At 39.9% G+C, this 23,124-nt stretch overlaps 1 protein-coding gene and 1 long non-coding RNA gene across 5 annotated transcripts in view; one reads left to right on the plus strand and one right to left on the minus strand.

The window, feature by feature from the left end:
• The window catches only part of LOC116237943 (netrin-4-like), a 46,803-nt gene that overhangs the window by 2,498 nt on the left and 21,181 nt on the right, over positions 1-23,124 (plus strand). For both annotated transcript variants that reach the window (XM_090148240.1, XM_031607384.2), the window contains 2 exons: positions 4,591-5,132; positions 16,179-16,442. In XM_090148240.1, coding sequence (XP_090004366.1) covers positions 4,591-5,132; positions 16,179-16,442 — 806 coding nt within the window. The remainder of the gene's footprint in view (positions 1-4,590; positions 5,133-16,178; positions 16,443-23,124) is intronic.
• On the minus strand, positions 1,272-5,955 carry LOC116237951 (uncharacterized). 3 transcript variants are annotated; one of them, XR_016470123.1, is made up of 5 exons: positions 5,906-5,941; positions 3,283-3,380; positions 2,761-2,834; positions 1,866-2,198; positions 1,272-1,670 (listed from the first exon to the last, which is right to left on the minus strand). It is a non-coding gene; the product is annotated as an uncharacterized LOC116237951 (long non-coding RNA). The 3 variants fall into 3 exon arrangements; XR_016470122.1 differs by having other exon boundaries at positions 1,272-2,198; XR_004168838.2 differs by lacking the exon at positions 3,283-3,380 and having other exon boundaries at positions 1,272-2,198; positions 5,906-5,955.

Below are 23,124 nucleotides of genomic sequence, written 5' to 3' on the forward strand. Positions count from 1 at the left end.
TGGAGGGAGGATGTGGTACCTCTGTGCTCTTATGACTTACCCTGGGCATTCATTAGTTTCCCAGGCTGGGACTTTCCCTTTAAGATACATACGTTGACACATAGGACAGAAGGGTTACAGAGACATCTTATGAACTTGCTGATGCTGTTGTAGAAAGCAGCTTGTTATAAACCAAACTGAACTTGCTCTGCATCCAAGTCACAAAGTGAAAATGAATCTCTGAGGAAATGCAGCCCACAGCTGACTGCTTGGAAAATGAGTTTAAGGGGACTGGATGCATTCTGCATGGAGCTAAAAACTCTCAGAATAATGGTATTAGATCACAGAGATTAATGGCAAAATAATTGGATATCAAAGGTGATGACACTAAGGATTCACAATCACTTTAAATAAATATACATTGCATGGTCAAAAGGTTGCACAAACCACCAGCTCATGAAAGCACAACAGCTACCTGTTGGTTTTCAATTCTTTTCTTGATTCTATTTGTTTCTGGTTGTTTTTGTTTTTTGTTTTTTTAAAGAAGCAAGGTAAAAATCCTGAATCAACCTTCAGTCTTAACAGGTCCTACCAGAGGCATCATCAGCATTGCTGAGATTAAGGTTGTCTCTGACAGTATTTAGCCCATCCGTGTGAAACAAATGCAGCCTTTTCCTGAGCAGGCAGGTGTACAGAGAAGTATGTCTTTGATATATTTCATTGCTCTATGCAGTCAGTTCCCTTTTCAGCACTATAGTTGGTCCGTCCTGGTCAGAAGTGAAACACATTGCTGGTTGTGTGAGGAGTGCATGGAGTGCAGTATTTGTGGGCACAGCCATATCTGCCTTCTGCCATCTGTGTGCAGAGAAAGCAGGAACAGTTGTCAAGACTGGATCCTGAGATGTTTAAATACAATGGAAAGGGGTAGTTAGGAGTCACACAGGTTTGATGCAGGTGGAGGGCTTTACTGACCTCACATGAACTCTGTAGCAACCTGGAAACTCCTGTGTGGCCACTTGCCAACTCACTGCGTGTTGGCTTCAGACGAACCAAAGGGTTACAACAATTCCCTTGTCACCAGCATTGAGAACTGATTAATAAAAACTTGAGCAACTCATGTCCCTAGGGTGGTTAGTTTTAGAATACCTTTTAAAAGTTTTTCTTATTAAGAAGTTAACCAGATGCAGAACAAGTGAAATCTAGGTTGGACATGGATGCTGAAAATGCTGCTCCATCAAGAGCTTTGCAGAAGATGCCACATTCTATTCAGGTCTGTGAAAGTTGCTCTCCTGTCTCACTGTAAGTGACTCAAACACACACACACAACCCTGGCTTCTGCATATGGAAAAGGAATAAAAATCCCACTTCAAATGACACAGACACTATTAGGCACCTTTCCAGCCCAGCCATCAGGTTTTGACTCAGATGCCATATGACCTTTCTCCTGTTGGATATCCAACGGAGGTTAAAAAAAAAAACAACAAAACTACTATCTAAAAACCAATTGAACATGTTTTTAATCAATATCCATAAGGTTACAAGGCTCCAAAGTAAGAGGCCTGTTTGAAATGGTGTCCCAGTCACACCACTAGTGTGACCTTCCTTGAAATGAATGGCTCCTTACTCATCAGGTAACACCATTCTTACAACACATGCCTGGTGCCTCTGGTCTGCCACTCTGCCATAGAGCTCTAAAAGAGTAGAAAGAGACAAACTAATGATATCATTTATGGAGCCAAGCTGCCCAACATGGAGGAAAAGCTAATCAACTTCAATAACATGCAGCACCTCCACACAATCAAACTGTTAAGTGTTTAAGAATTACTCAGTGAGCCCTCTGAGTTGCTCCCCTGGCTGCTGTTTCTTTTCTGCAGCAGTCCCCATACCTGTCCAAATTCCAAAATTTCATGTTGTTTCCACAGAATCAGTGAGTGATGGAAAGGCTGCAATATCCTTGTAGCCAAGCAATGTTCTGCCAATTGATTTCTTTAAATGCAAAGCTTTTAATCGACTGCAGATTTTGTTGTCCAACATCTCTCCTTCTCTCAAACTCCCTGCTGTTAATTTGCATGACGCTCTTCTCCCATTTTTCTAATGACATAGCAGTTTGAACAGGAACTGTTTATGGATGTGGCTGCATTAACAGGCAGTGCAGATAAGCTTTCTTGCGACTGTTGTTCAGAAATACAACCACATTCTTCCTTCTTTTCCAGACTCAGCTGAAAAAATATAAGACTGATTGTCCATTTATGGGAAATACAGAAAGCAGCCATTCCTTTTTTGCTTTCTCACATTGTTGTCTGCAAAGCTTCCCTGATGCAACTTCTTATAGTTACAACCCCAGCATACCATCTGCTCTGTGAAAGCATCCATAGTGTGATGCATTAGCAAAGATGGACTTCCTTTTAATTATAGTAATCTATAACCCAATAATGTTTGTAACATGAGTCCTCTCTTGGTCAAAACTAAGCAATCTAGACCTCTTGTCCAGACTGATCCAGAGCTAATGCTTGTTCAAAACACAGCTATAAGACTGGTCCCACTAAAATTCTCTGGAGGCAAAGACGATACCTTACCATTGCACTGAACTAAATCACTCACTATCCAATTTACTTTAAACACAGAAATTGCTGTGTTTTTCTCATTCCCAGTAATTTTTACCAGAGATTAGACACGAACAAGTCAAACCAGGTTGGTGTCTAAGTGCCACTTGCAAAGACCTTCTTGAGACATTGCAGTTGCAGGTCATTATATTTTTGCTGACCTGCAAGGTGGATTTACCTTTATTTTAGAAACTCTCCACGACTCAGTGACATTTACTTTTCAGAGCAGAAGGATTTGGAGTGTTGATTGTTCTGCAAAAAGAAGAAAGCTCTAAATATACTTTGTGAGAAACCGAGGCCTTTCTTGTGTAGCCTTTCTTGTGAAATACTCAGAAATTGCAAGCTACCTTACAAATAACAATCTCTGAACCTCTGCTAGCCTCAGATAGAATAAGAAGTTTACAATCAGAAAGAAAATACACTGAAATGGTCACCAAGCAGCCAGGATGGTGTGAGGTCTTGGTGGAGGATCTCCAGTAGTGCTAAGAACCAACTGCTCAGTTGAAGAGGAGGAACAAAGAACAGAACTGATAGAATCAACATCATCTCTTTTCTTACAAGCTGACTTCTGAAAGCCTTTCCCCATGAAAATTCATCTCTGTGCTGGCAGTGGTGTTAGTCTGAAGAGGTCCTTTTAAGTACTGGAAGGCTGCAGTACTTAATGCATGAGATGTTTTCCAGAATAATGTTCATCCCTTACTCTTCTTGCCTGTGCAGAACCGTCACTGAGGAACTGAGAACGGCAATTCAGAAGCAACACTGGCAGGTTGTCTCAGGTGACAAAATGCATCCAATCTTCTGGGAAAGAATAAGATCTGTTTTCACCCAAATACATTCACAATTTGAGTAATTGTTGTAAGACTGAATTAAAAAGTACTTTCTTTGGCCTAACCAGACTTGAAATTCTATTTTGCCTCAGGAAAGACCAAGTATAAATTGAGTAGGGATTTTAAAATTTCAGCTAGAATCTTGAACTAATAGCTGACTTTTGAACTGCTCCTACATTAGCCCATGTTTATGGTCATTCTGTGTTTCACTGGAAGGGTCATTTCCTGTAGGACATACATTGAGTCACCTGATTTGCAACCTCTTGAATTAGATTTATGACCTTGCAAGGTCAGACTTTAACTCATTCTAGGCAGTTAAGTTGCAAGGAGAACACTATGTCATCACAGATGCAGTTTTCTCCAGTTTGATAGTAACATTTTAGGACTGACCTGCAAATCTGTTGTCACAAAACACTAATATCCAAACAGCATCTCTGCCCTTTCATAATTTAGAAATCAGTAAATGCATACATTGGAAATACCAAAACTTTTCTTGTCAGTATTTGCCAATTTGGCAAATAGAATACATTCATCTATCTCCGTGTCAAGGTGTTTAAACAAAAGAGAGAATTTATTTTCAACTCTGCCAAGCATTTGCAGCTTCACCTGATCTCAGTAGGAGTGTGAGAAATTCAGCACCTCTCAAAATTAGGTCAGTAAGACATAACTATGGAGAGAAATGCTTTCTTCATGTGTTTTCCTGTGTAAATAGTGTAATTTATCTGGGGAGGAATCATCTCTTTATTTAATGTATCTGTAAGACAGAGTACAATTCAGTTTTCCTTTCTGATTACAGTGAAAATAAATGCTTTGCATAGAGTCAGTCCTCAGATGAGCAGCTGTACTAGAGTGAGAGTAAGAAAACAAAAGAGTGTATTAAGTTATGTGTTTAACTAATGCAACTGTGTTTTCAACAGCTATCAAGGACTTTCAAGTGCTTGTGGGTAAAAGCTATTCCCTAAATACCTCCATTTCCAAGTCAAGCACCTAAAAACAAGGCCTAGATGTACGGAGAAACTCCCCCCGAACTTCATGTGAAAGGATGAAGTAGCTCTCCTGAGAAGTCCTCTTGGATGTCCATCCCCACACGAGGACTCCAAACCTTTGCACAGTCTCCTGTTTTACAGCTTGAGAGCTGTTTGAGAAATTCTGCTTAGCGTTGTTTCTTTTGTCTCTCTCAGATCCCGTGAGGCTACGAGCCTTCCGCTGCAGCGGCCGTTCCTGCAACCCTCCGGTGGGAAACCTGGCCACAGGGAGGACACCCAGCACTCTCACCACGTGCGGGCAGAACAGCACAGAGCTATACTGCTCCTACCCAGACCAAAGCATCCTCCATCCAGCCTCTCACGGCTGCGGGCAGCCTCGCTGCACCAAGTGCAATGCCAACCAGCCTGATAACTCCCACCTCCCTGCTGACATGACCGATGATTTCTTTGCAAACCCGATGTCCTGGTGGCAGTCTGCCCAAGGGGTGCACAGGGAAGAAATTAGGCTGGACTTTGAAACAGAGTTCTACCTAACACACGTCATTGCTGTGTTCAAGTCACCTCGCCCAGCTGCGATGGTGTTGGAAAGGTCCCAGGACTATGGGCAGACGTGGAGGCCCTACAAATATTTCTCTGTCAACTGTACTGCGACTTTTGGGCTCCAGGATGACCTCACTGAGGAAGGCTCCATGTGCACTTCCAGATATTCAGATGCAGTACCCTGTACCAGAGGAGAGGTAAGCAATAACTGGGGTTTGGACAAAGCTTAATGTCAAGCAGCTCAAGAGTGGTGGAAGTTGGAAAGCATGTGCTCAGAGAGATACTGTGCACGTAAGCTGAGAAAGGTGAGCCATCCTCAAAATCTTTACGTTAAGGAAATAAAGGGAAAGAAAAAATAAACAATATCAGTGAAAATACTTAAATTGAAAATACTTGAATTCCTTTTGTGAGTGTTGCAGAGGATAGGATTAACATTGCCTATTTTTACAACGCAGCCAATAACAACTGAAGTAAAATTCTACATTGGTAGAACCTGATTTTCTGTTTATCACTTTTAGGGTGACATGAACAGCACCCTGTAAGGTCTTGTCTTTTTTTTTAATGCTTTTTTTTCCATATAAAAGGCCCCAGATGATTCAAATACATATTTCACCATACACTTAATGGAACCATTCCTGCTAGGGTTATCATCTCACACTGTACATAGCCATAAACAAGACAGGAAGAGGGATAGAGTAGCCAGGCTTCACTACTGAACTGGAGGAAAGGGTCCTCCCTTAGTATGAATACTTTAATTAAATAAGCAGAAGGCTTTTCTCTAAAATAAGTATACAATTGTTCTGAAAAATTCCCAAGAAAAACATTACTGATGTTATCAGTGTAACGCTATAATGCAATGAAAAGCACAACAGTAATAGGAGGGTAGCAAAGTCGTAGGCTGCAGCAAGTGAGAAGCCCAAATGCAGCAGTCATAGACACAGAAACAAAGGGAAAAAAATAATCTGCTTACCCTTAGAAGAGCCTCAAGCAGGCAAGGACCTCCAGCAAGATACCCTTGCCTTGCTTCCATTGCCAACCCTTAAATGAAGGGCTGGATTCTGGTTCCACCCTTCCAGTCACTCAGGGGCATTGCATTGTATTGCATGCACCTGAGCTCCCTGGGTTGGCCCTGCCTTCCCACCAGGTGCTCAATCTCTTGTTCAGGCCCTGACTTAGCATTTCTGCTACAATCAGACACTTTAATTACAACACTTTTAATTCATTCATCTCAAAGCAATTTAGATGGGAAGGAAGGTAAGTATGATTGGTATCTTTTTTTAGAGGAGATAGAAAAGCACACCTAGAGATTATGAGACATTCCTATAACCTCGCCAGAGACTGGAATCCTTTTGCTTCTTTCTCTCTTCCTTAGAGAAGTCGTAGTCCTTTTGGTTTCCATGTCTGGAATTGATCACACAGGTTTGGCATTAATAGTACACTGCAAATTAAGTTCAGGTGTGATGCAAACAATTCCAATAGTCTTCAGAAGAAAAATTAGTGTACTTACTTAGACAGAAAAAACAACAGTAAGGAGACACTGAGTTAATATTTGTGCAGCAAAGCTGGAAAACATCTCTGTGTATTAGAAATCTGGAGCAAATCATATAACTACTGTCTTGTTCCCGGAGTAGTAATTCTGCTAGTCAGTTATTAGAACACATTTAAGTCAAATACATCCAAATGTCTCCTGTTGAGAGATTACAGTTTGCCACGTCAGTATAGAATCTACGCAGCTATTAGGATTTTTTACTCTTCTGTGCCTTCCAATTGAAAATCTGGAAGTATTTTCAGGATCTATTTAAAGATCTTCAGCACACATTAAGGGTCCTGTTGTCATTTCACAGATGGCAAAAAACTATCACAGAAAGGTGAAGTGGTTTGTGGTGGAACAAGACTTCATTCTGGTGGAATAGAGAGTAGAATCCAGTGTTTGAGACAAATGGTTTGGCCGTAAACAAAAAACAACTCTTCCTTCTCTATACAGTATCTCTTTGTTGCCCTATGCTATGTTGGTTTTCGTGCTTGCTTAACCTTGAGGAACATCATTAAGACCATGTGTTGCTGCTAAAACAAATCTGAGAGTTGGTTGGCAGAAAATCAAATAATAAAACATTCATCCAACACAAGCCTTTGTGATTACAGGTGTCAAAATGATTCTTTCAACTCAGGCAGCAACCACACTGAAATGAATACGTGCACACTTAATCAATCTGTGCTGTAGTGGTAGATGTTAGAAAACAATAATAAACAGTAAGAATGTTCATAAATGTACAGGCCATACCCCTGCAGGGTTCCCCAAAAGCTTTAATGAATTGAACAGGAATTGAATACCTGCAGAGGTCACTTCCTCCATGGGATGGAGAGCTGAAGTTTCAAAGCAGCACACAGACATCCAGACAGCAACTTAACAGAGGGCAAGACAAATGCTGCTTCACAGCAAACAAACCCAAATGGATTCTAAGGCTCTGGATAGACTGTACAGAGACCTCTTAACCAATCCGTGAAATACTGCTATGAAAAAGGTGTAAGAGCACTAGACTTTTCAGGTAAACAGTATGATGCAGCAAGTTCTTTTGTGAATGAAAATATGAGAAGCTAGAGTCTAGTTATTTAAAATTATACCTGATCAGATTTGCCTGAGTGACACTGCTACTCTTAGTACAAGTCTCAAGGGAGCTTTGCCTATGAATCTTAGAACCCCAGTTTTATAACTTACTATAAAGATCTCACAGATATGACCAGCACGTCCCCTCGAGCACTGACTCTCAGCTGAGGTGGATTGAAGCTGAATCCCCACCAGTACTTTATGCGGTGTTCCCTGCTTCTTTACTGTCACTCTACCTACTCTGACCTATCCAGTTACTGATGTTGGATAAGCCTTGGGGAACTGAGGAGCTAACATCACAAGCTGACACTCCTGAAATGATCAAAATTGTTTTCAACTTAACTGCTAATTAATGCCCTGAGATAAATGTCAGTTTTCTCTACTGAGGAAGTCAAAGTCATTTCTACTGCCTAACAGTCAGTTTTTTCTTGGGCACTGTTCTATTCACTTTCAAAAGAGATACAAATTCCTTTTTAACAGGGCACAAAAGGAATCAACAAAGGGGGTAGCTTACTAACAAGTTCAAAACCTATAGGAGACATATCACAGAAAAGACTTCTGGCCAGTTGGCTTCCAGAACTGAGAATGTCGGTAGAAGCAGAGAAGGTGGTAGAGTTGCAGTAACTTACATGCATCTATAATTTGAGATACGTGTCCCTGAATCAGCACTTCAGGATCTTTCAGCAGAAATTTTGAGGAGGTTAGAATGGAAGCAAAATACACTGAGGTGGGTGATGTTTCAATGTCACAGAAACCCACAGTGCATCATTAAATTAAGCTGCATTGCCTTCTCTTGTAAATTATCCTTTTATCTTTCACCTTTTGTCAGGGTCACACATCTCCATCTCACATGAGCCGTAGCTGAGACAGATGGTGTCATGCTTTGGGGAACAAACGCCATAGAAGTGCAAGGGGATGACTTTTTAATGTCCCTTTTGCAGTTTTCATTTACTCTAACATTTATTATATTCCTTGCTCCTGCACTTTTGCAGCTAGAATCTCAGGTCTTGGGTCCCCCCATTTTAATTCTTCTGGCAAAATAAAACCTTAAATCTATTGATACTTTCAGATCTTGGAGTCAGAGCAATTTATTCTCTACCAGTTGCCTACAAAACATGTGCTTCATCTGGTCCATCTCTTCCAATAAGAATCTCCATCAGCTGAATTCACAGGATATCAATCTGAGTATTTGTTTCTCAGCCACAATGAAACCCACACTATTAGCTCATTGGTTATGGGGTCTTACAAACTTCCTGCTCCACTTCCAGAGATCCAGTTTTCAAACTCAGTTTTGACCAACTATTCCTTCCTCATTCACTGTTGCCATTAGATATTAATAAGGACCCTCTACTTCTCTAGGTTGTCCATCACTGTCCATTAGTTTGCACACACCCTCAACAATGTTATGTATTTCATAGATCATTTTTATACAGGTAAGATAATCGCCCAAAGTCATATAATGCTGAAATCTAAAAGTGAATAGTGGGCCTGACACCCATTAATTTAAACTTCATCAGTTCAGCTTAGCAGCCCTGCCATTAACTAGGAGAAGTACTAGACATGTAGCTTCCTTATTGTTTGTAATACTATATACAGTATGTTTTGAATTGCAGCAAGGAAAGAAACAAACTACAAAGCATGTTCCAATCTCTGCAAGCATTTTTTTCATTGGTCTTCATCTGCAAGCCACTTGAGCATGATACATTGGTGTCTTGCCACTCTTCATTAGAAGTCCTTGTTTTTACTGAGTATGCCAAAAACCTGCGTCTCCATAGGCCTGTGCCAGTTCTGATACAATTTTTCATCTTTGTCTCCAAATTGTAGCTGAGTCAGGGCCAGCTCACACTGACAGCTGGCTCCAACCATCATGTAAAGGGTTCAAATCACACCTTGATAGGTCAAGTTAATTAGGGATACAGCAGTCACACTGGTTTTAAAAATCAAGGCTTTTTGTCTGTCCCATTTGCTTATCATAACCCAATAAGCATGTTACGGAGTCTTTCCTTCCAAGAAAGTGGTGTGTTGAGGTAGCACAGTGAAGCCTCCAGTTTCTCTGGGTAACAGATGAGGTTGAAGCCTAAAACGAACCTTCAGGTCAGCTAACACAAATCAAAACTCTGGCCCAAACAAAAGGAGAAATGACCACAACATTGTTTGAGTCGTTAGTGTGACTTACAGTTCAAACAGCAGCTGGGGGAAATAGGGACCAGAATGTTTCAACCTGCATCCTGACAGCATGTGCAGTCAAGGATCTGAGAAATTAAGAGCACGTTTTTAATAAACTGAAATATTGGGAAATGAAAACAAATGTTCTCTTCCATTGGCGATGATGTATGCATGAAAGGAAGACATTAGCATGCAAAGCTGGGTATAACACTGACACTGACCTGCTTTTAACCAGAAAATCCAAAAGAAGTCACTTCTACTATTGGGTCTGGCTAGTGGAGGGTAGTTTTAAATCAAAGGCTGATCCATTTATGTCTGTGTGACAGATGACACCAATGAAGTGTGATATAATAAACCCATTACTGGAATTCACTGGGGGGCTGGAAGAATTGTGTATGGCTGAATTAGGTAACTGGTTTCTATGGCAACATGTTAAATGTGCCTTGTGCAGAAGACCTGTTCATTCTCCATTTTGTAGCCTGTGGTGACCTCTTTAGGGACAGAAGTCCCCAGCAGTGTCTTTTATCAAAGATGAGTGGACTTACTTTGTAGTTAAAAGACTTCAGTCACTCTTCTAAACACACTCTGCGAGTATCAGATCAAGACATGGTGTGATAGGATGCAGTTCTATCTGCTTCAAAAGCCACCAAGCTGTTAGAAGCCACAGCCAACCCTATGAAAGGTCTTTGCCTCTGTATGGACACTGTAGATCTCTGCTGCCTTTTTCCATTCACAGAGCCTCTCTGAGAACAATTACTGTAGAAGGGAACCACCTGCACACAGACACCAAACCAGGCCAGGGTTCTAAGTGGAATGTATGTGATCCTGTTCCAACCACCTACAATTTTTGCTGTCTTTTCTCAGGCTTTTCCTTTACTGTATTCATGCCAAACCTTTTGATAAACAAAGAAGGATCCCCCTCCCCTCCCACACATACCTCATTAAGTGGCAGCATCAATAATTCAAGAGGTCACCACTAAGGCTTCAGTGACTTCTTAAAGTCTGATCTCATACAGCAGTGGGTCACTAAAAAGAAAGCTGCTCAGTGCCTCATAAGGTTGAATTCCTGGTAGCTGAGACACCAGGACAGGGTCCTGCACTGCAGTGAACTGTCTGTCATCAGGGCTGTCCGCTAAAAGCTGCATGATGTTTTTCCGATTTTCAGCCGGAAAAGATTCCAGGAGGGATTAGTCAGTCCTGAAAGTAAGTGCCCGGTTGTTATGACTAGGGCCGTCTGTTCAGCATTTCGTTTAACTTGAACTGTAGAGGAGATAAAATGCAGAGGCAAGTTGAGAGGAAGCAGTTAACACCAGCAGTGTAAACAAACAGATAGCACTGCCAGGCCCTGCTTCCCTGGAGGAAGAATTAAGGGGCTCAAATAGTTGTGTCTGAAGGGAATTTGAACTGACGTGAGACCAGTCCAGGATTCCCATCCGTGCAAGTGAATTCAGGAGGGCACCAAGTGTCCTGCCCTGACCTGCTTCTAATGAGCCATTGCAGAGACATTTGGCACCTTACAAACCAGCCAGGAAGGCACAACAGCGTTCTGAGCATTACTTCTACACTTCCTGACATAATAGGCAGCAGATATCAAATCATTTTATTCTTCTCACCTTGTTTTATAGAAGCTCAGTGAAGTTGTAGCCATGACTTTTTTAAAAGTCTCAACTGTGAAAAAAAAATTTCTTGTTTACATCTACAGATCTTAGAAATCCATTGTTGTAACTTTTGAACTACTGGCTAATGAGCACTTACTGTTAGCTCTGTTGTTATTCACATATCACTGTCATGGTGAGACTACATCCTTTACTAGGTCTTTCATGTGTGAGGTTTCAGCCAAAGCCTGAAGAGGCAAGTGGCTCTACTGAGGAGAAATGGTTGCTCTCCCATGAGGATGCTGCTTGGTTGACATTGCTTGACACTGATGGTAACTCAGTGTTGAACTTTCCATGACAGAAGAGTGAAATGAGACTCTTGCTTTCGGTCTAGGTCCCATTAGAGCTGTCTGCATCACAGAACTCCTCATCCCCCTTTGCCATTTCAGAGCAAATATCTTTTCTCATAATGAAAAAGGACACTGCACTGTGTGTGAGTAAGGAAGTCTTCTGAAATCCTCATGGAATGTTGTGTAGAACAGAGATAATGTTGTCCATTCCCTGTACACAGACTGTAAACTGGAGTTTGTTGTGTCCAGCAGACTAGATTTTGCACTCTGACTACATTTTCTGACTTGATGGAAGACACTGTTTCTCCCTAAGACACTGTTTCTCCCTACAGAACTTGCCATAGACATAGGGCTATGTATGCATAGATAGCCTGAAGCTACAGGAAACAATTGGTTTGAGGAAAAGAAAAAAGTCTGCATGCATCTTCAGCTTTGTCTGTCTCTAACCTTGACTGTGCAGTCTTTCCCATCATCATATTGGCAGCAATGCCTAAATATTAATATTAATGCCACACTGGCTGCATTACTGGAATAACCTCAAAACAAATGTAAATCAGAGGGATATTGGCCATTTCTGTTTCAGAAAAGACAGAATGAATTCAAGACACCGCTGTACTGAAAGCAGCCAGGTTTACCTATATCAGATACCTTTTAAAAATCACATGCATAATTATTTCTTTAAGAAAGAAATTATATATTCTGTACTGGCTACTAAGTCTTATTCTCCAGAAGGGCAGAAGAGTGGCGGATGTGGAATAAGAAGCTCTATCCCCTGAATCACTGGAATGAGCTTTCTGACAGCCAAGAGAATACCTAGACTTTCTTTGTGCTTCAGACTATATCAAAACAGGAAGAGAAGACTGCTCATGTAGTAAAGTCTACTGTTCCACAAGATGGAAGAATTTCAGTCAAGAGGCTCCATCAAATAGATCAGAGGATATTTGCCACTGGGTAGGAAAAATTCTGAGACACAGTTGTTTACTATTCCTTTATGAGCAAAATCAACTCACATGAAAATCTCTTAATGAAGAGGATTTAGGACTGATGAGAGTTTTTATTGCAGCTTCCTTCTGAGGGGCCTAGTATAAGCATGCAGACATTTCTGACCTCATTAACCTGATTGTGTGCAACATGATCAGCATAGCTTAAGGATGATTTGTAATACCAAATTCTTGTCCTGCACAAGGATCTTCTTTTGTAGGAGGCCATGAGTTGGCTCTCCCCTCCATTTATGTCTCATATTCCTTGACCTTAGGCTATAAGCTTGCAAAGGGGAACCTTTGTTGTGTCCACATCTTTTCTGACTAATACTGGCTGGAAGATCAGGTTAAGAAAACAGAATTATCTGTATCACAAATGGAGAGGCAAAACACGTGGCAAAAAATCAAAAATCTGAGACACTGTCTCTGGAATGAAGATGACCTCTTGACTGGGGATAAAACATCACCCTGTGTGAAGCTGTGCCAACTTGTGTACAACAAAACCAGTCCTTTAACGGTGGCTGTCACTTTTAGCTTTGCACACTTACAGCATTCTCCAAACTTCCTTGCTCTTAGAAAGGTCAGGAGAGGACAGGGTAGTGACCATCTTTTTGAGGCGTAGCTGATTGACTTTGGAAAATGAGAATGACAAATATGCGCTTGATAGCAGATATGCTGATAAGCATGAATGCCCTACTCAGCATTCAGCTCCAGTGTCAGCCCCTGATTATAGGGAAACTCAGGATCTAGGATGTATTTCCACAGAGGGTTGAGCCCATAAAGGTGCATGACACATTTCTATGGAAACTGAAATATTTCTAGGTTGTGCCTACGTTGTTCAGCCCTTAACAGACTTAGTCACCAACATTTTCTTCTGTGCTTATGCTACTTTTATGAAAACTGCACACAGATGCTAAGAGAAGTGGCTGGGGGGGTATTAGAACAGTCTTAGAACAGTTATTAGAACAGGAAAAAAAAAAAAAAAAGCAAGAAAGAAAGAAAAAAGAAAAAAGGAAAAAAAAAGAATGGAACTTCCATGGAGCTTGATCACATGTCCTTTACAGGCTTCAGAAAGCAAAACAAAATCTGGTGAAATACACAGAAGAACAAATAACACAGTGGAGAGATGGATCATCTTTTCCCACAGCTTATGAGTCTATAAGTTCACTAAGTCTTAGATCTATATCTAATCTGATCTTTCAAACATTTATGTAGAAATGATTGAGACTGCCAAACTCTTGTCTTTGACCTACTGTTGTTATTTTGAAAATTCTACATGCATTGAACATCCACATCTAGGAATTCTAAGAGAATTTTATAGATATAAGTTTATTAATCTAAATTTATTATTTTTATTTCATTGCTATTATTTACTAATTAATCTAAATTTATTAATCTACTTATGAAGAGGGGGAAAATTCAATTTTCAAGTTTTATACATATATAAAACAATGCTGTTATTGATACTAATTAAAACTGCTGCCTCAATGCAAAATGCAGCTCACCTAAACTGACTCAGATTGGCAAAACAAAACTACTTTAAATCTCTTGACACAAAATATTTTTAAGTAACTCCTCAATATCTTTGGTTTCACATCTAATTTCTTAATGCTGAATTCAAGAAGAACATCTATAACTTCCAGTCCCAAAAGATTTCACACATTATGCCACCCAAATCAGATCTTTAACATTTAACAAATCTTTCTTTGGGTGACAAGGATGAACAAACCCAGCCTCACCACTGAGCTTATTCCAGACAGAAATACGTCATGAATTAATCATACATGCAAACTCTTGTACCTCAACTGGAATGGAATACTCATTTTTTTGTAAACAAATGTTGCAATTCCTATGGGACATCTAAGCTATAAATATCCCTACTCACAAATACCACTGATAGTTCTAAGGGAATATCAAAGCAACTCTCCTGAAGAGATGCCGCAGACATGGAAGTCAGGTGTGAGAATGGAGCTTATAAAAGCTGTTTATCAAACAGTTGTCCCTTGACTCCTCTGTTTTATGCCAATTTAAAAGTTTCACAAGGACTTTTAGCCAATAGTGTCCCAGTAGTTAGCTTTTAACCTGCTTTGAGATCTTGTAGCTTAGAAGGTCAGCAGAGCAGTTCTATTCAGTTCACTGCCTTGGTCTTGGATGAATTGGCTCACCCATGCAGGAGGAGGATGTGTGTCTGTACATCACCAGGTGCTCAGGACTCTGAGAAACCATTCCACCTCTATGTGGTCCACAAGGGACTCAGAAGAAGGAGAGGGGATACATAAAATTACCTTCCACCAAAAAGACCAGACCACGTGGGATTAGGGGAACCGGACAGAAGAGATTTGGTCTTTGTCCTCTGAATCCATCAATAAGGGGAATGCTGGGCACTGGACAAAACAGACTAGGTCATTTTCTCATGGTTCCATTGACTGGGGGAATGTAGACTTTGGTGTGGAAAGGCCTAGGCTATTTTGTCATGGCTTCTTTGGTCAGGGGAATGTAGGCACCTGCATTGCACAGCCTGGGCAAACTGCCCATGGCTCTATCAAACAAGACACCTCTGATCTCACAAATGTGGGTATCTGTAGCTTTGTAAACAGCTGACAGTACAAGAGGAGGGAATTAAAAGGAAGACGAGAGCTAGCCGAACAGAAAATGCTGCAGAGAGGTGTGAAATGTACTGCTGCCTTCACTGCATTACTGACAGGTGTAGCTCTGTGCAGAGCCTGGCAGCTGATCCTGTTGATTTAAGGGGATTTATTTCCCCACGTGCCATCAACATCCAACAGAATTATCTTCCAAGCATGTACCACAAGCTCTTTTATATGCTACAAGTGTTTAAATTGTTTGGTACACCAACTAAGAAAGAAACAAACAAAAAAATAAACCCATATTTGAGTTTCCATATGGAATCCATATGGAAACAAACCTTTCACTCCCATAATGGAGTTAGACAGAGACCGTCACCACTTATAAGACAGGGCTAAAGAACCCAAAGTTACAACTTGCAGACAGCTGGTAGGCACAAAGCCCTGTGGTCCTGTGAGCTCATTGCAGTGTAGCTATTTCTCCTCTTCCAATGAATAAACTGGCTTGCTTTGTTTGAAAACTGGTTTCTCTCAATGCCTACTCACCCTAAGCCAACTTGTATTTTCTAGTGCATGGCTGAAGGGACTATGCCAAAAGTGTGGTCACAGTTCTCACTTCTGTCACATCTCTCCCTAGCTCCCTAGACTCTGGAACTCGTGGTGAAGCCATGTGCCAAAAATGCTTCGAGAAATTTGGATGGCATTAATGTTGTATTAATGCCAGTAAGCCTTGGTTTCCTATTACACATATGATGGGATGAAAGCAGGTACAGACACCTGCTGTGTCTGGGCCATAGGTTGGTAGTTGTGGTCATGCTCAAGGATCACTTGCAGCCAGACAATTGTTAATGCAGAGCCTTCTCAATAGGAACTATTACTTTTTCCTGAACATCATCTCACAATGTTTTCTGCATGTGCGGACTCCTACATCTTCTCCTGAGTGTGTATCTTCTGTATTTCAGGTGATCTATCGTGCCTTAACTCCATCTAACAAGATTGAAGATCCCTATAGTCCTGAGGCTCAAGATCTCCTGAAACTCACCAACCTCCGCCTCCTTTTGTTAAAAAGACAAGAATGTCCATGCCGTGGTTTGGGATTGGTAGAGAAACCTCAGAGATTTGCCCATTATGCTATTTATGACCTGATCATCCGGGGCAGCTGCTTTTGCAATGGGCATGCAGAAGAATGTGAACTTGCCAACAGGACAGGAGAGGTGGAGAATGTGGTGAGTTCATGACATTCACTCATTTAGTAGACTTTAGTATCTTTCAATTTGCTTAAAATTTGTTAGAACCTAAAATAAAAAGTAAAAGGAGCCAAACTTCATAGGAATATTCTTCCATAACACCATGACTGTTCTCTGTTCAGTATTTATATGCATACTTAGATGTTGCTATTTGTTGGTAATTACTGCTGTTTATGTTTTGATTTAGCTGCAAGTATTATATAGTAGGAGTATAATAACAGTCAAAGGGAAATGATGCTAACCAAATATCCAGGTTTGTCAAACCACATACATCATTGAGAGAGCTCAAGCCACTTTAAACTAGCCAATGATGTCACCGTTCCAGTAGGATGTCTGCCTCTGTAATGGGTTTTGAAAGCCAACATAACCCTCATGTTTTTAGACCCTGGTGTACCCTAACACAATAGACCTAAGAAGTACATCCTCAGCTAATCTCTGTCCCATTTGATGTATGGTTTGGTTTAATTTCTTCTGGAATGTGTATTCATTGTCTTCCTTTCAGGTTTTCTAGGTTCAGATGCAGATATTGAACAGATAATTAGGACTGTATGACTTTCACAATATTTGCAAAATCATTTCTGAATCTGTTCCATCTGTGGTATAAAGCTAATTTACAGTATTTTAACATTGAGATGTTATCAGATTCTGATAACTACTAATATAGACCCACATAAGACAAAATGTGTGGAGAAAAGCTGTTTAAAGAGTGCATCCTCCACACTGCAAACTGTTAAATACACACATGGTGAAACCAAGTACATGAATAACAGGCTAAATGAATACAGCTGGTAGAAGAATAAACACTGCCCATCAGAAGAGGAAAACAAAAATATTGTGTGTATTACTGACATAACCATTGTAAACTGTGGCTGGATCTTTTTTTTCTTCTGGTCACAAGGGAATAGAATCTTCTTGTGCCATCAGTGACTTCATGGGGCAGAAGGTGAAGCAGTTTTGATGAAACACATTTCACGAGTGAGTCATGTCTCAGGAGACAAGGGGGTGGATGCATCTCAGTATCCAATACAGGCATAGATATTATCCGTAGATATTATCAAGTCTTTGTCTAATCAGGAATTCAAGGGCAGCGGGAAGTGAGAAAAGCCTTCCAGAGTTTTAACTACCTCTAGAATTCTAGATGAAGGCTGGAGAAGACAACAGTATAAGACCTTGCATTAAGGTATTATCAGGCATACCCAAGCCATTCAGCCATGCATTAGTGAATGCCTGATGAACTGTTTTTGTTGGTTTTTTGTTTTTTTTATTTTTTATTTTGATGAAAGAGAATCAACAACATCCTTCAGTAACTGTTCTCACTTCAACAGTTTGAAAATTCTTTCTCAGTGTCTGCCAAAATAAGGTGACTCTTTCTTGTCCCCTTTCCCCCAGTGATCTTAGAGAGAAGTTGATGTTCTTTCTGCTGATATGACTGAAAGGTTCTTACCATATCCTTCCCTGGTTTTCCTTTTTTTACTGACCAGAGAACTGTGGTTGAAATTGAAAATTCTACTCCCAGGTCACATTAGCTGGGGGTAAAGCTGATCATATTATTTTACTGCTATTTTCTTTCATTTATACAGTGAAAATCCACTAGAATGAGGGCATTTAGGTAAGCATATAACTCTGCATCTTATGGTATGGTAACTTTCTTGCCTATGTGCAGAAGGAAAAGGCCTCTGCTGTTGATTGGAAAACACCAATGATACATTTCATATCAGCCAAACTACTTTATAACAGTAATCTTTCTCATCTTGTAATTCTCCTTTCTTAGTAGAGACATGAAAAGTGCTCTGCTTTCCCATAGTGATTAAAGCAGAACAGAGAAAAAGATGTTAAAAACAAACACTGATTCATTCTGCTGGCCATATCTAATATTTAACAAACACACGGGCAGAGAAAGTCTCAAGACAGTTTTTCATATGGATAGCGTGGGTGATACCACAGCATGAAGGCAGAGCAAAATTCATGTTTCCTTGTCTGCTTTCAAGTACGTAAATAAAATGCTGGAAAAATACAGACCACAGAAAGGCATAAGTAATAGCAGTCTCAGTCTCTTAAGATTTCAGAGTCCTCATGTGATGTTTGTTCTTTTTTTTCCTGTGGTTAACAAAAACAAAAACAAGTCCATGTAGAAAACAACTGTAATTGTTTGCCATGGGATAGGCCCAAAACATGAGATTATTCTGCACTTAGGTCTTGGGAGATACATAACTCTGCTAATTTGTAAGTCTGCTTTTATTACTCTTGAGCAAAATCTCTTCCATTTGTAATAATTGTACCATTGCTACACTGACACTATACAGAGCATAAATAATGGAGAAGACTAAGGCACATTTCTTGGCAGTTTTAAACCAGCACTTTTCAACTCCACTTTGGAAGGAATAGATGATGTATTACTATTAGATGACCTGCCAATCATCAGCTTATTTGTGGATCTGTCGATTCAGACATGACAATCCATTCTCTTCTAGATTTTTCATAGGGGATACCAATAAGAAATGCAGCTGTATGACAATTACCATCACAGATGCCATGATATCGTAGGATCTAATGATACAAGACAAATGCAAATTGTCAGATAGACCTCCAAATGGGATTTAATTACTTTAGCTTGGAATCTTAAATAGTGTCATGCATACTCTATTTGCTCATAGGTCATTAGCAAAAACTGAGTAGAGCAAGAATAATGTAGTCTTTCTTCCATAAGATACAATGGAAATGTCCTTTGATCCCTTGGTTAGACATCAGACATCATCTTTTTTGGTAATGAGTTATGCAGCCACCTCAATGCAATTGATCTAGATCTTATTTCCCTTATTAACTACCAAGAATATCATGTCAGACAGAAGAGAGATTTGGGGAAATGAAGATGGGAACTGTAAGCAATAGGCAAGAAACTTCTGGGCAAACATATCTTGAATTTGGAGTTTGTTGCTAGAAACAGTGGCATTTTCTTGTCTTCTGTATCCTTTCCTCACACCAAAGACAAGAGACACATAGATGCCATATCCAACTTAAATAGCTTCTTTTGGTAGCTAAGGATAAAATTGTGAATTTCACAATCTTTAGTATTCAATTTTTTTTAAGGTTGCTCCTTTGTCAGTATGGGAAATTGTCTATTGACATTGCATTTTGCTGCAGAAACTAGAGAGGTGCATTTTCTTTTAAATGTTGGGCATTAATATGTCCTTACAATGGAAACAACTATTAGGATCTGGCCACCTGAATACACCATCTTCCACCATTGGGAAGTACTCCTGTCCCATATACTGCTGTTGCAAGGTTTACAAGTATTGCTTTGTAGTGCATGGTTTCTTTATTAAATTCCAGCAAAGTCAGGAACAGTTTTCAGGTTTAGAATCTGCTTCGATAACGTATTTTATCTGAGTCCAGGGTTGCTTCCAGAACATGCAATGTTTACAAAGCAAAAAGTGCACACAGATTGAATACTGAATCTAGACCAAATTCCTTTCCATTTGCCAAACATTTCACAATTATCTTTCTGGTTCATGAGAAATAACTATGGACAGAGGAAAGCAAATGTAGATTAAAATGTTTTTGACTAAAGCTTTAGGATTTTTTACTTTTTGGTACCTTCACTGCCAGGAAATACAAGTTGCCTCAGATGTTTCTTTTGCTTCTTTATCCTGTTTATAGAGACAAACTAGAATCCCTGTGGGTCTGATCCTCTACAGTGAAGCAAATGGAAAGTTTTCCACTTACTTCAGAGGGAGCAGGATCTGGTCCTAAGTGAGATTCCTTGTTTGGCCTAAAGTAGGTTACATAAGGTAAAACTTGTTTTTCTTCAGAGATTTTCAAGGCAGCTTGGCTGTCATATCTCTTGCAAATATTATCTCCTCTTCCAATATCTTGTGCAGTTCTACTGATAATCCCCCAATGAAGTTTTCACATTACCTGATTCAAGCTCTGCCAGCCTGTGTGATGTCCAGCACTCAGAGCTGCCTGGAAGTGCACTCACTCTGTTGCATATGGCAACAAGAAGAGTAGGTTTTATTAAGAAAAAGGTTAGCCTGTGTATACCAGCTTTGCCAGTAGTGTAGGGAATGTTTAAAATAAAACAAAAACAAAAAACTTCTAGATAATGTAAATTCTAGAAACAGATGCCTATGCCAATATACATATATATTTTAAATATATTTTAAAACTGAACAAGGCCTTAAAGCTCTGTCCATAATGATCCAAAAGCACAGGATCATATAAATTATGGACTAAAAAGTGGCCATGAGTTATATGATCTTCATGAAAAGAAAGTGGTCTCACAGACATCTTTGCTACCCACAGTGGATTAAGGCACTTTGTAACAAACTTTGTTAGAACATGTGGGTGGATGAGAAAGTTTCAGATATTTGTGTTCAGAGATGATCAGGCAGATGACAGGGGAGCATCATGGAAAGGTTCTCCTTTATGTTGGCAGATAACTTCAGTGAGTTCCTAATTTCCTAGGGGAAAATAGACCTCAAAGCCATAACTCTAAATGAAAGAAATAAATTCTCAAACAATTACTTTAAGAAAGTCAGAAAAGGATATTCAGACTTCTCTTGTAGGTCACATCCAGAAGATCCTATTTTATCACACTCTCACAAAAGCCACTGGGAATATTAATTGAAGAATACTTGACTAAATCTAAACAGGATCTTTCCTATATACCCCATTGTTCTCTTGCTGTTTCATAGAGATTGAAGACTGGCATATTAAAGTAAAACTTCTGTTACAGCCAGGAGCTAGTTCATGGCCAACCAAAAACATCAACACCCTTGTCTTTCTGAGTTGTTGTTATAGTGAGGGCTATTTCATCTTATGAAAGACAACTAATTTGGCTTCTTTGGTGTGCCCTGAAAATGAATATGATGGCATACTGATCTTCACTTCTTGAAGATTGGGTGTGTGGGCACAGCGTGCTTAACTTGATGTCCGTGCAAGTTCTCCATGAGCACTGCTAAGAACCTGTGGTTTGCCACCACAGCGTCTGGCATTCCTACCATCAACATGAGGTTTTGAGTATGGTTTAAAGAATAACCACAGTTTTGATTATCAGATCCACATAGTGGTTCAGCCAGCAGGAATTCTGCAATTATAAAGTCAAGAAGTTTTTCCTGCACTTTATGACTGTTGTGGAATATCTTTTACTATTGCTAAAGCTGAAATCAGAAAAGCGTGCCTATTTAGAAATGGTGTTTGAACTCATGCCTGAATGCTTTCCTGAATCAGGTCTCAGGGTAGACCTTCTAGGCAAATATGCATATTACTTGTAGCAACTTATCCCTTATTTCTTGAATAGCAAACACTTTCCTATTTGACACTATTAGCCTTTAAACGCAGCTTTTATAAGAAGCAATATCAATGGAGGAGCTATTTAAAAGCACTTTAACACTGTTCTCTGCTACTGTTAGCTGTGAAAGAACCACAGTAACTCTGCTAGTAGAAACATTTGATTGAAAACACCTGTAAATATATCCTAGGGCTGGTAAAATATGCCTTGCAATTCTCTTAACAATTGCTTTTCATGTTAAAGCTTCAAGAATCTGTGTGTGTGTGCTTTACCCAGAGCTATCAGCCACTGCTTTCTGCAAACACTTCTCCATCATTGCAGTACAGCACATTTCTGAGGGTCTTTCATTTACACTCAACACACTGTACATCTTCTACATTAAATTGGACAGCCAACAGCACTAGGAAGTTACTATGATATGACAGCCACAGGAGCTTCTGTGTTTGACCTTATACATTAAGTCCTTGTGAACAGATGCCTATGTTATTTCTGTCCTCAACTCACCTACGTGTTTCCAGAACAAAAGTTTTCAGTCTTTTACCAAGACATTCGAGGCCTTTCAGCCAATGCACTCAACCCCACAGAAACTCACAGTGACTTAAGCAAATATTTCTACCTTGTGAGTACGGGGAGTTTGCATTTAGGTGATTTGGAGACAGGTGCACACAACATATGGAGAAAGTTTTCAGAGGATTAAAAAAAAAAAAATCCATATTAATCAGGACAAAAGTTATAAAATCCTACACACATTTCCTTGATTTAGTTTACTTACTGTGCTGGAAGGGACCTAGAGATTAGTTTTGTGCCCACTAGGGATTTTGAATTAATCTCCTTCAATGCAGAAGTTTTCTGCTAAATCATGGACTTTCTCTCCCTTTTTCTCCCTGCTGTCGGACAGATTCCTCACAAATTTGGCTGGTTTGGTGCTATGTCAGGCCTGCCCTTCCCCCACTCTCCAAACTGCAGCCATCTGTAGAGAAGTTGCAGAAAACTATTTTTCTCTTGGCTTCATCTGTTCCATTACTCAACATAATTTCACTTGAATGGGAGCTATGCATGCTGCCAAGTTCACTCAATATAGAAGTAAAAATTCAGAGAAGAGCTCACAGGCTCACTTTGAGAGTGGATTTTCCATTACACAGCCCTAGAATCACTATGGTTTAACCAGCAGAAACCTATCTAAGTTCAGACAGTGATTCAGGTATTCACCTATTACAATATTAAGCCTCATTTCACTTTCTGGTCTCTCCATTCTTAAGACAATCACCAAGATCTGGTGATCTGCTGTAACTCAGGGGTTGCACTTTGGTGTGACAGCTGTTTCTTGTATGCAGTTTGTTGCAGACCAATAATGGAGTTGCTGGCACTGTA

This window comes from Phasianus colchicus, chromosome 11, assembly GCF_987193195.1.
Source record: "Phasianus colchicus chromosome 11, bPhaCol1.hap1.1, whole genome shotgun sequence".
In the NCBI taxonomy this organism is placed as follows: Eukaryota; Metazoa; Chordata; class Aves; order Galliformes; family Phasianidae; genus Phasianus; species Phasianus colchicus.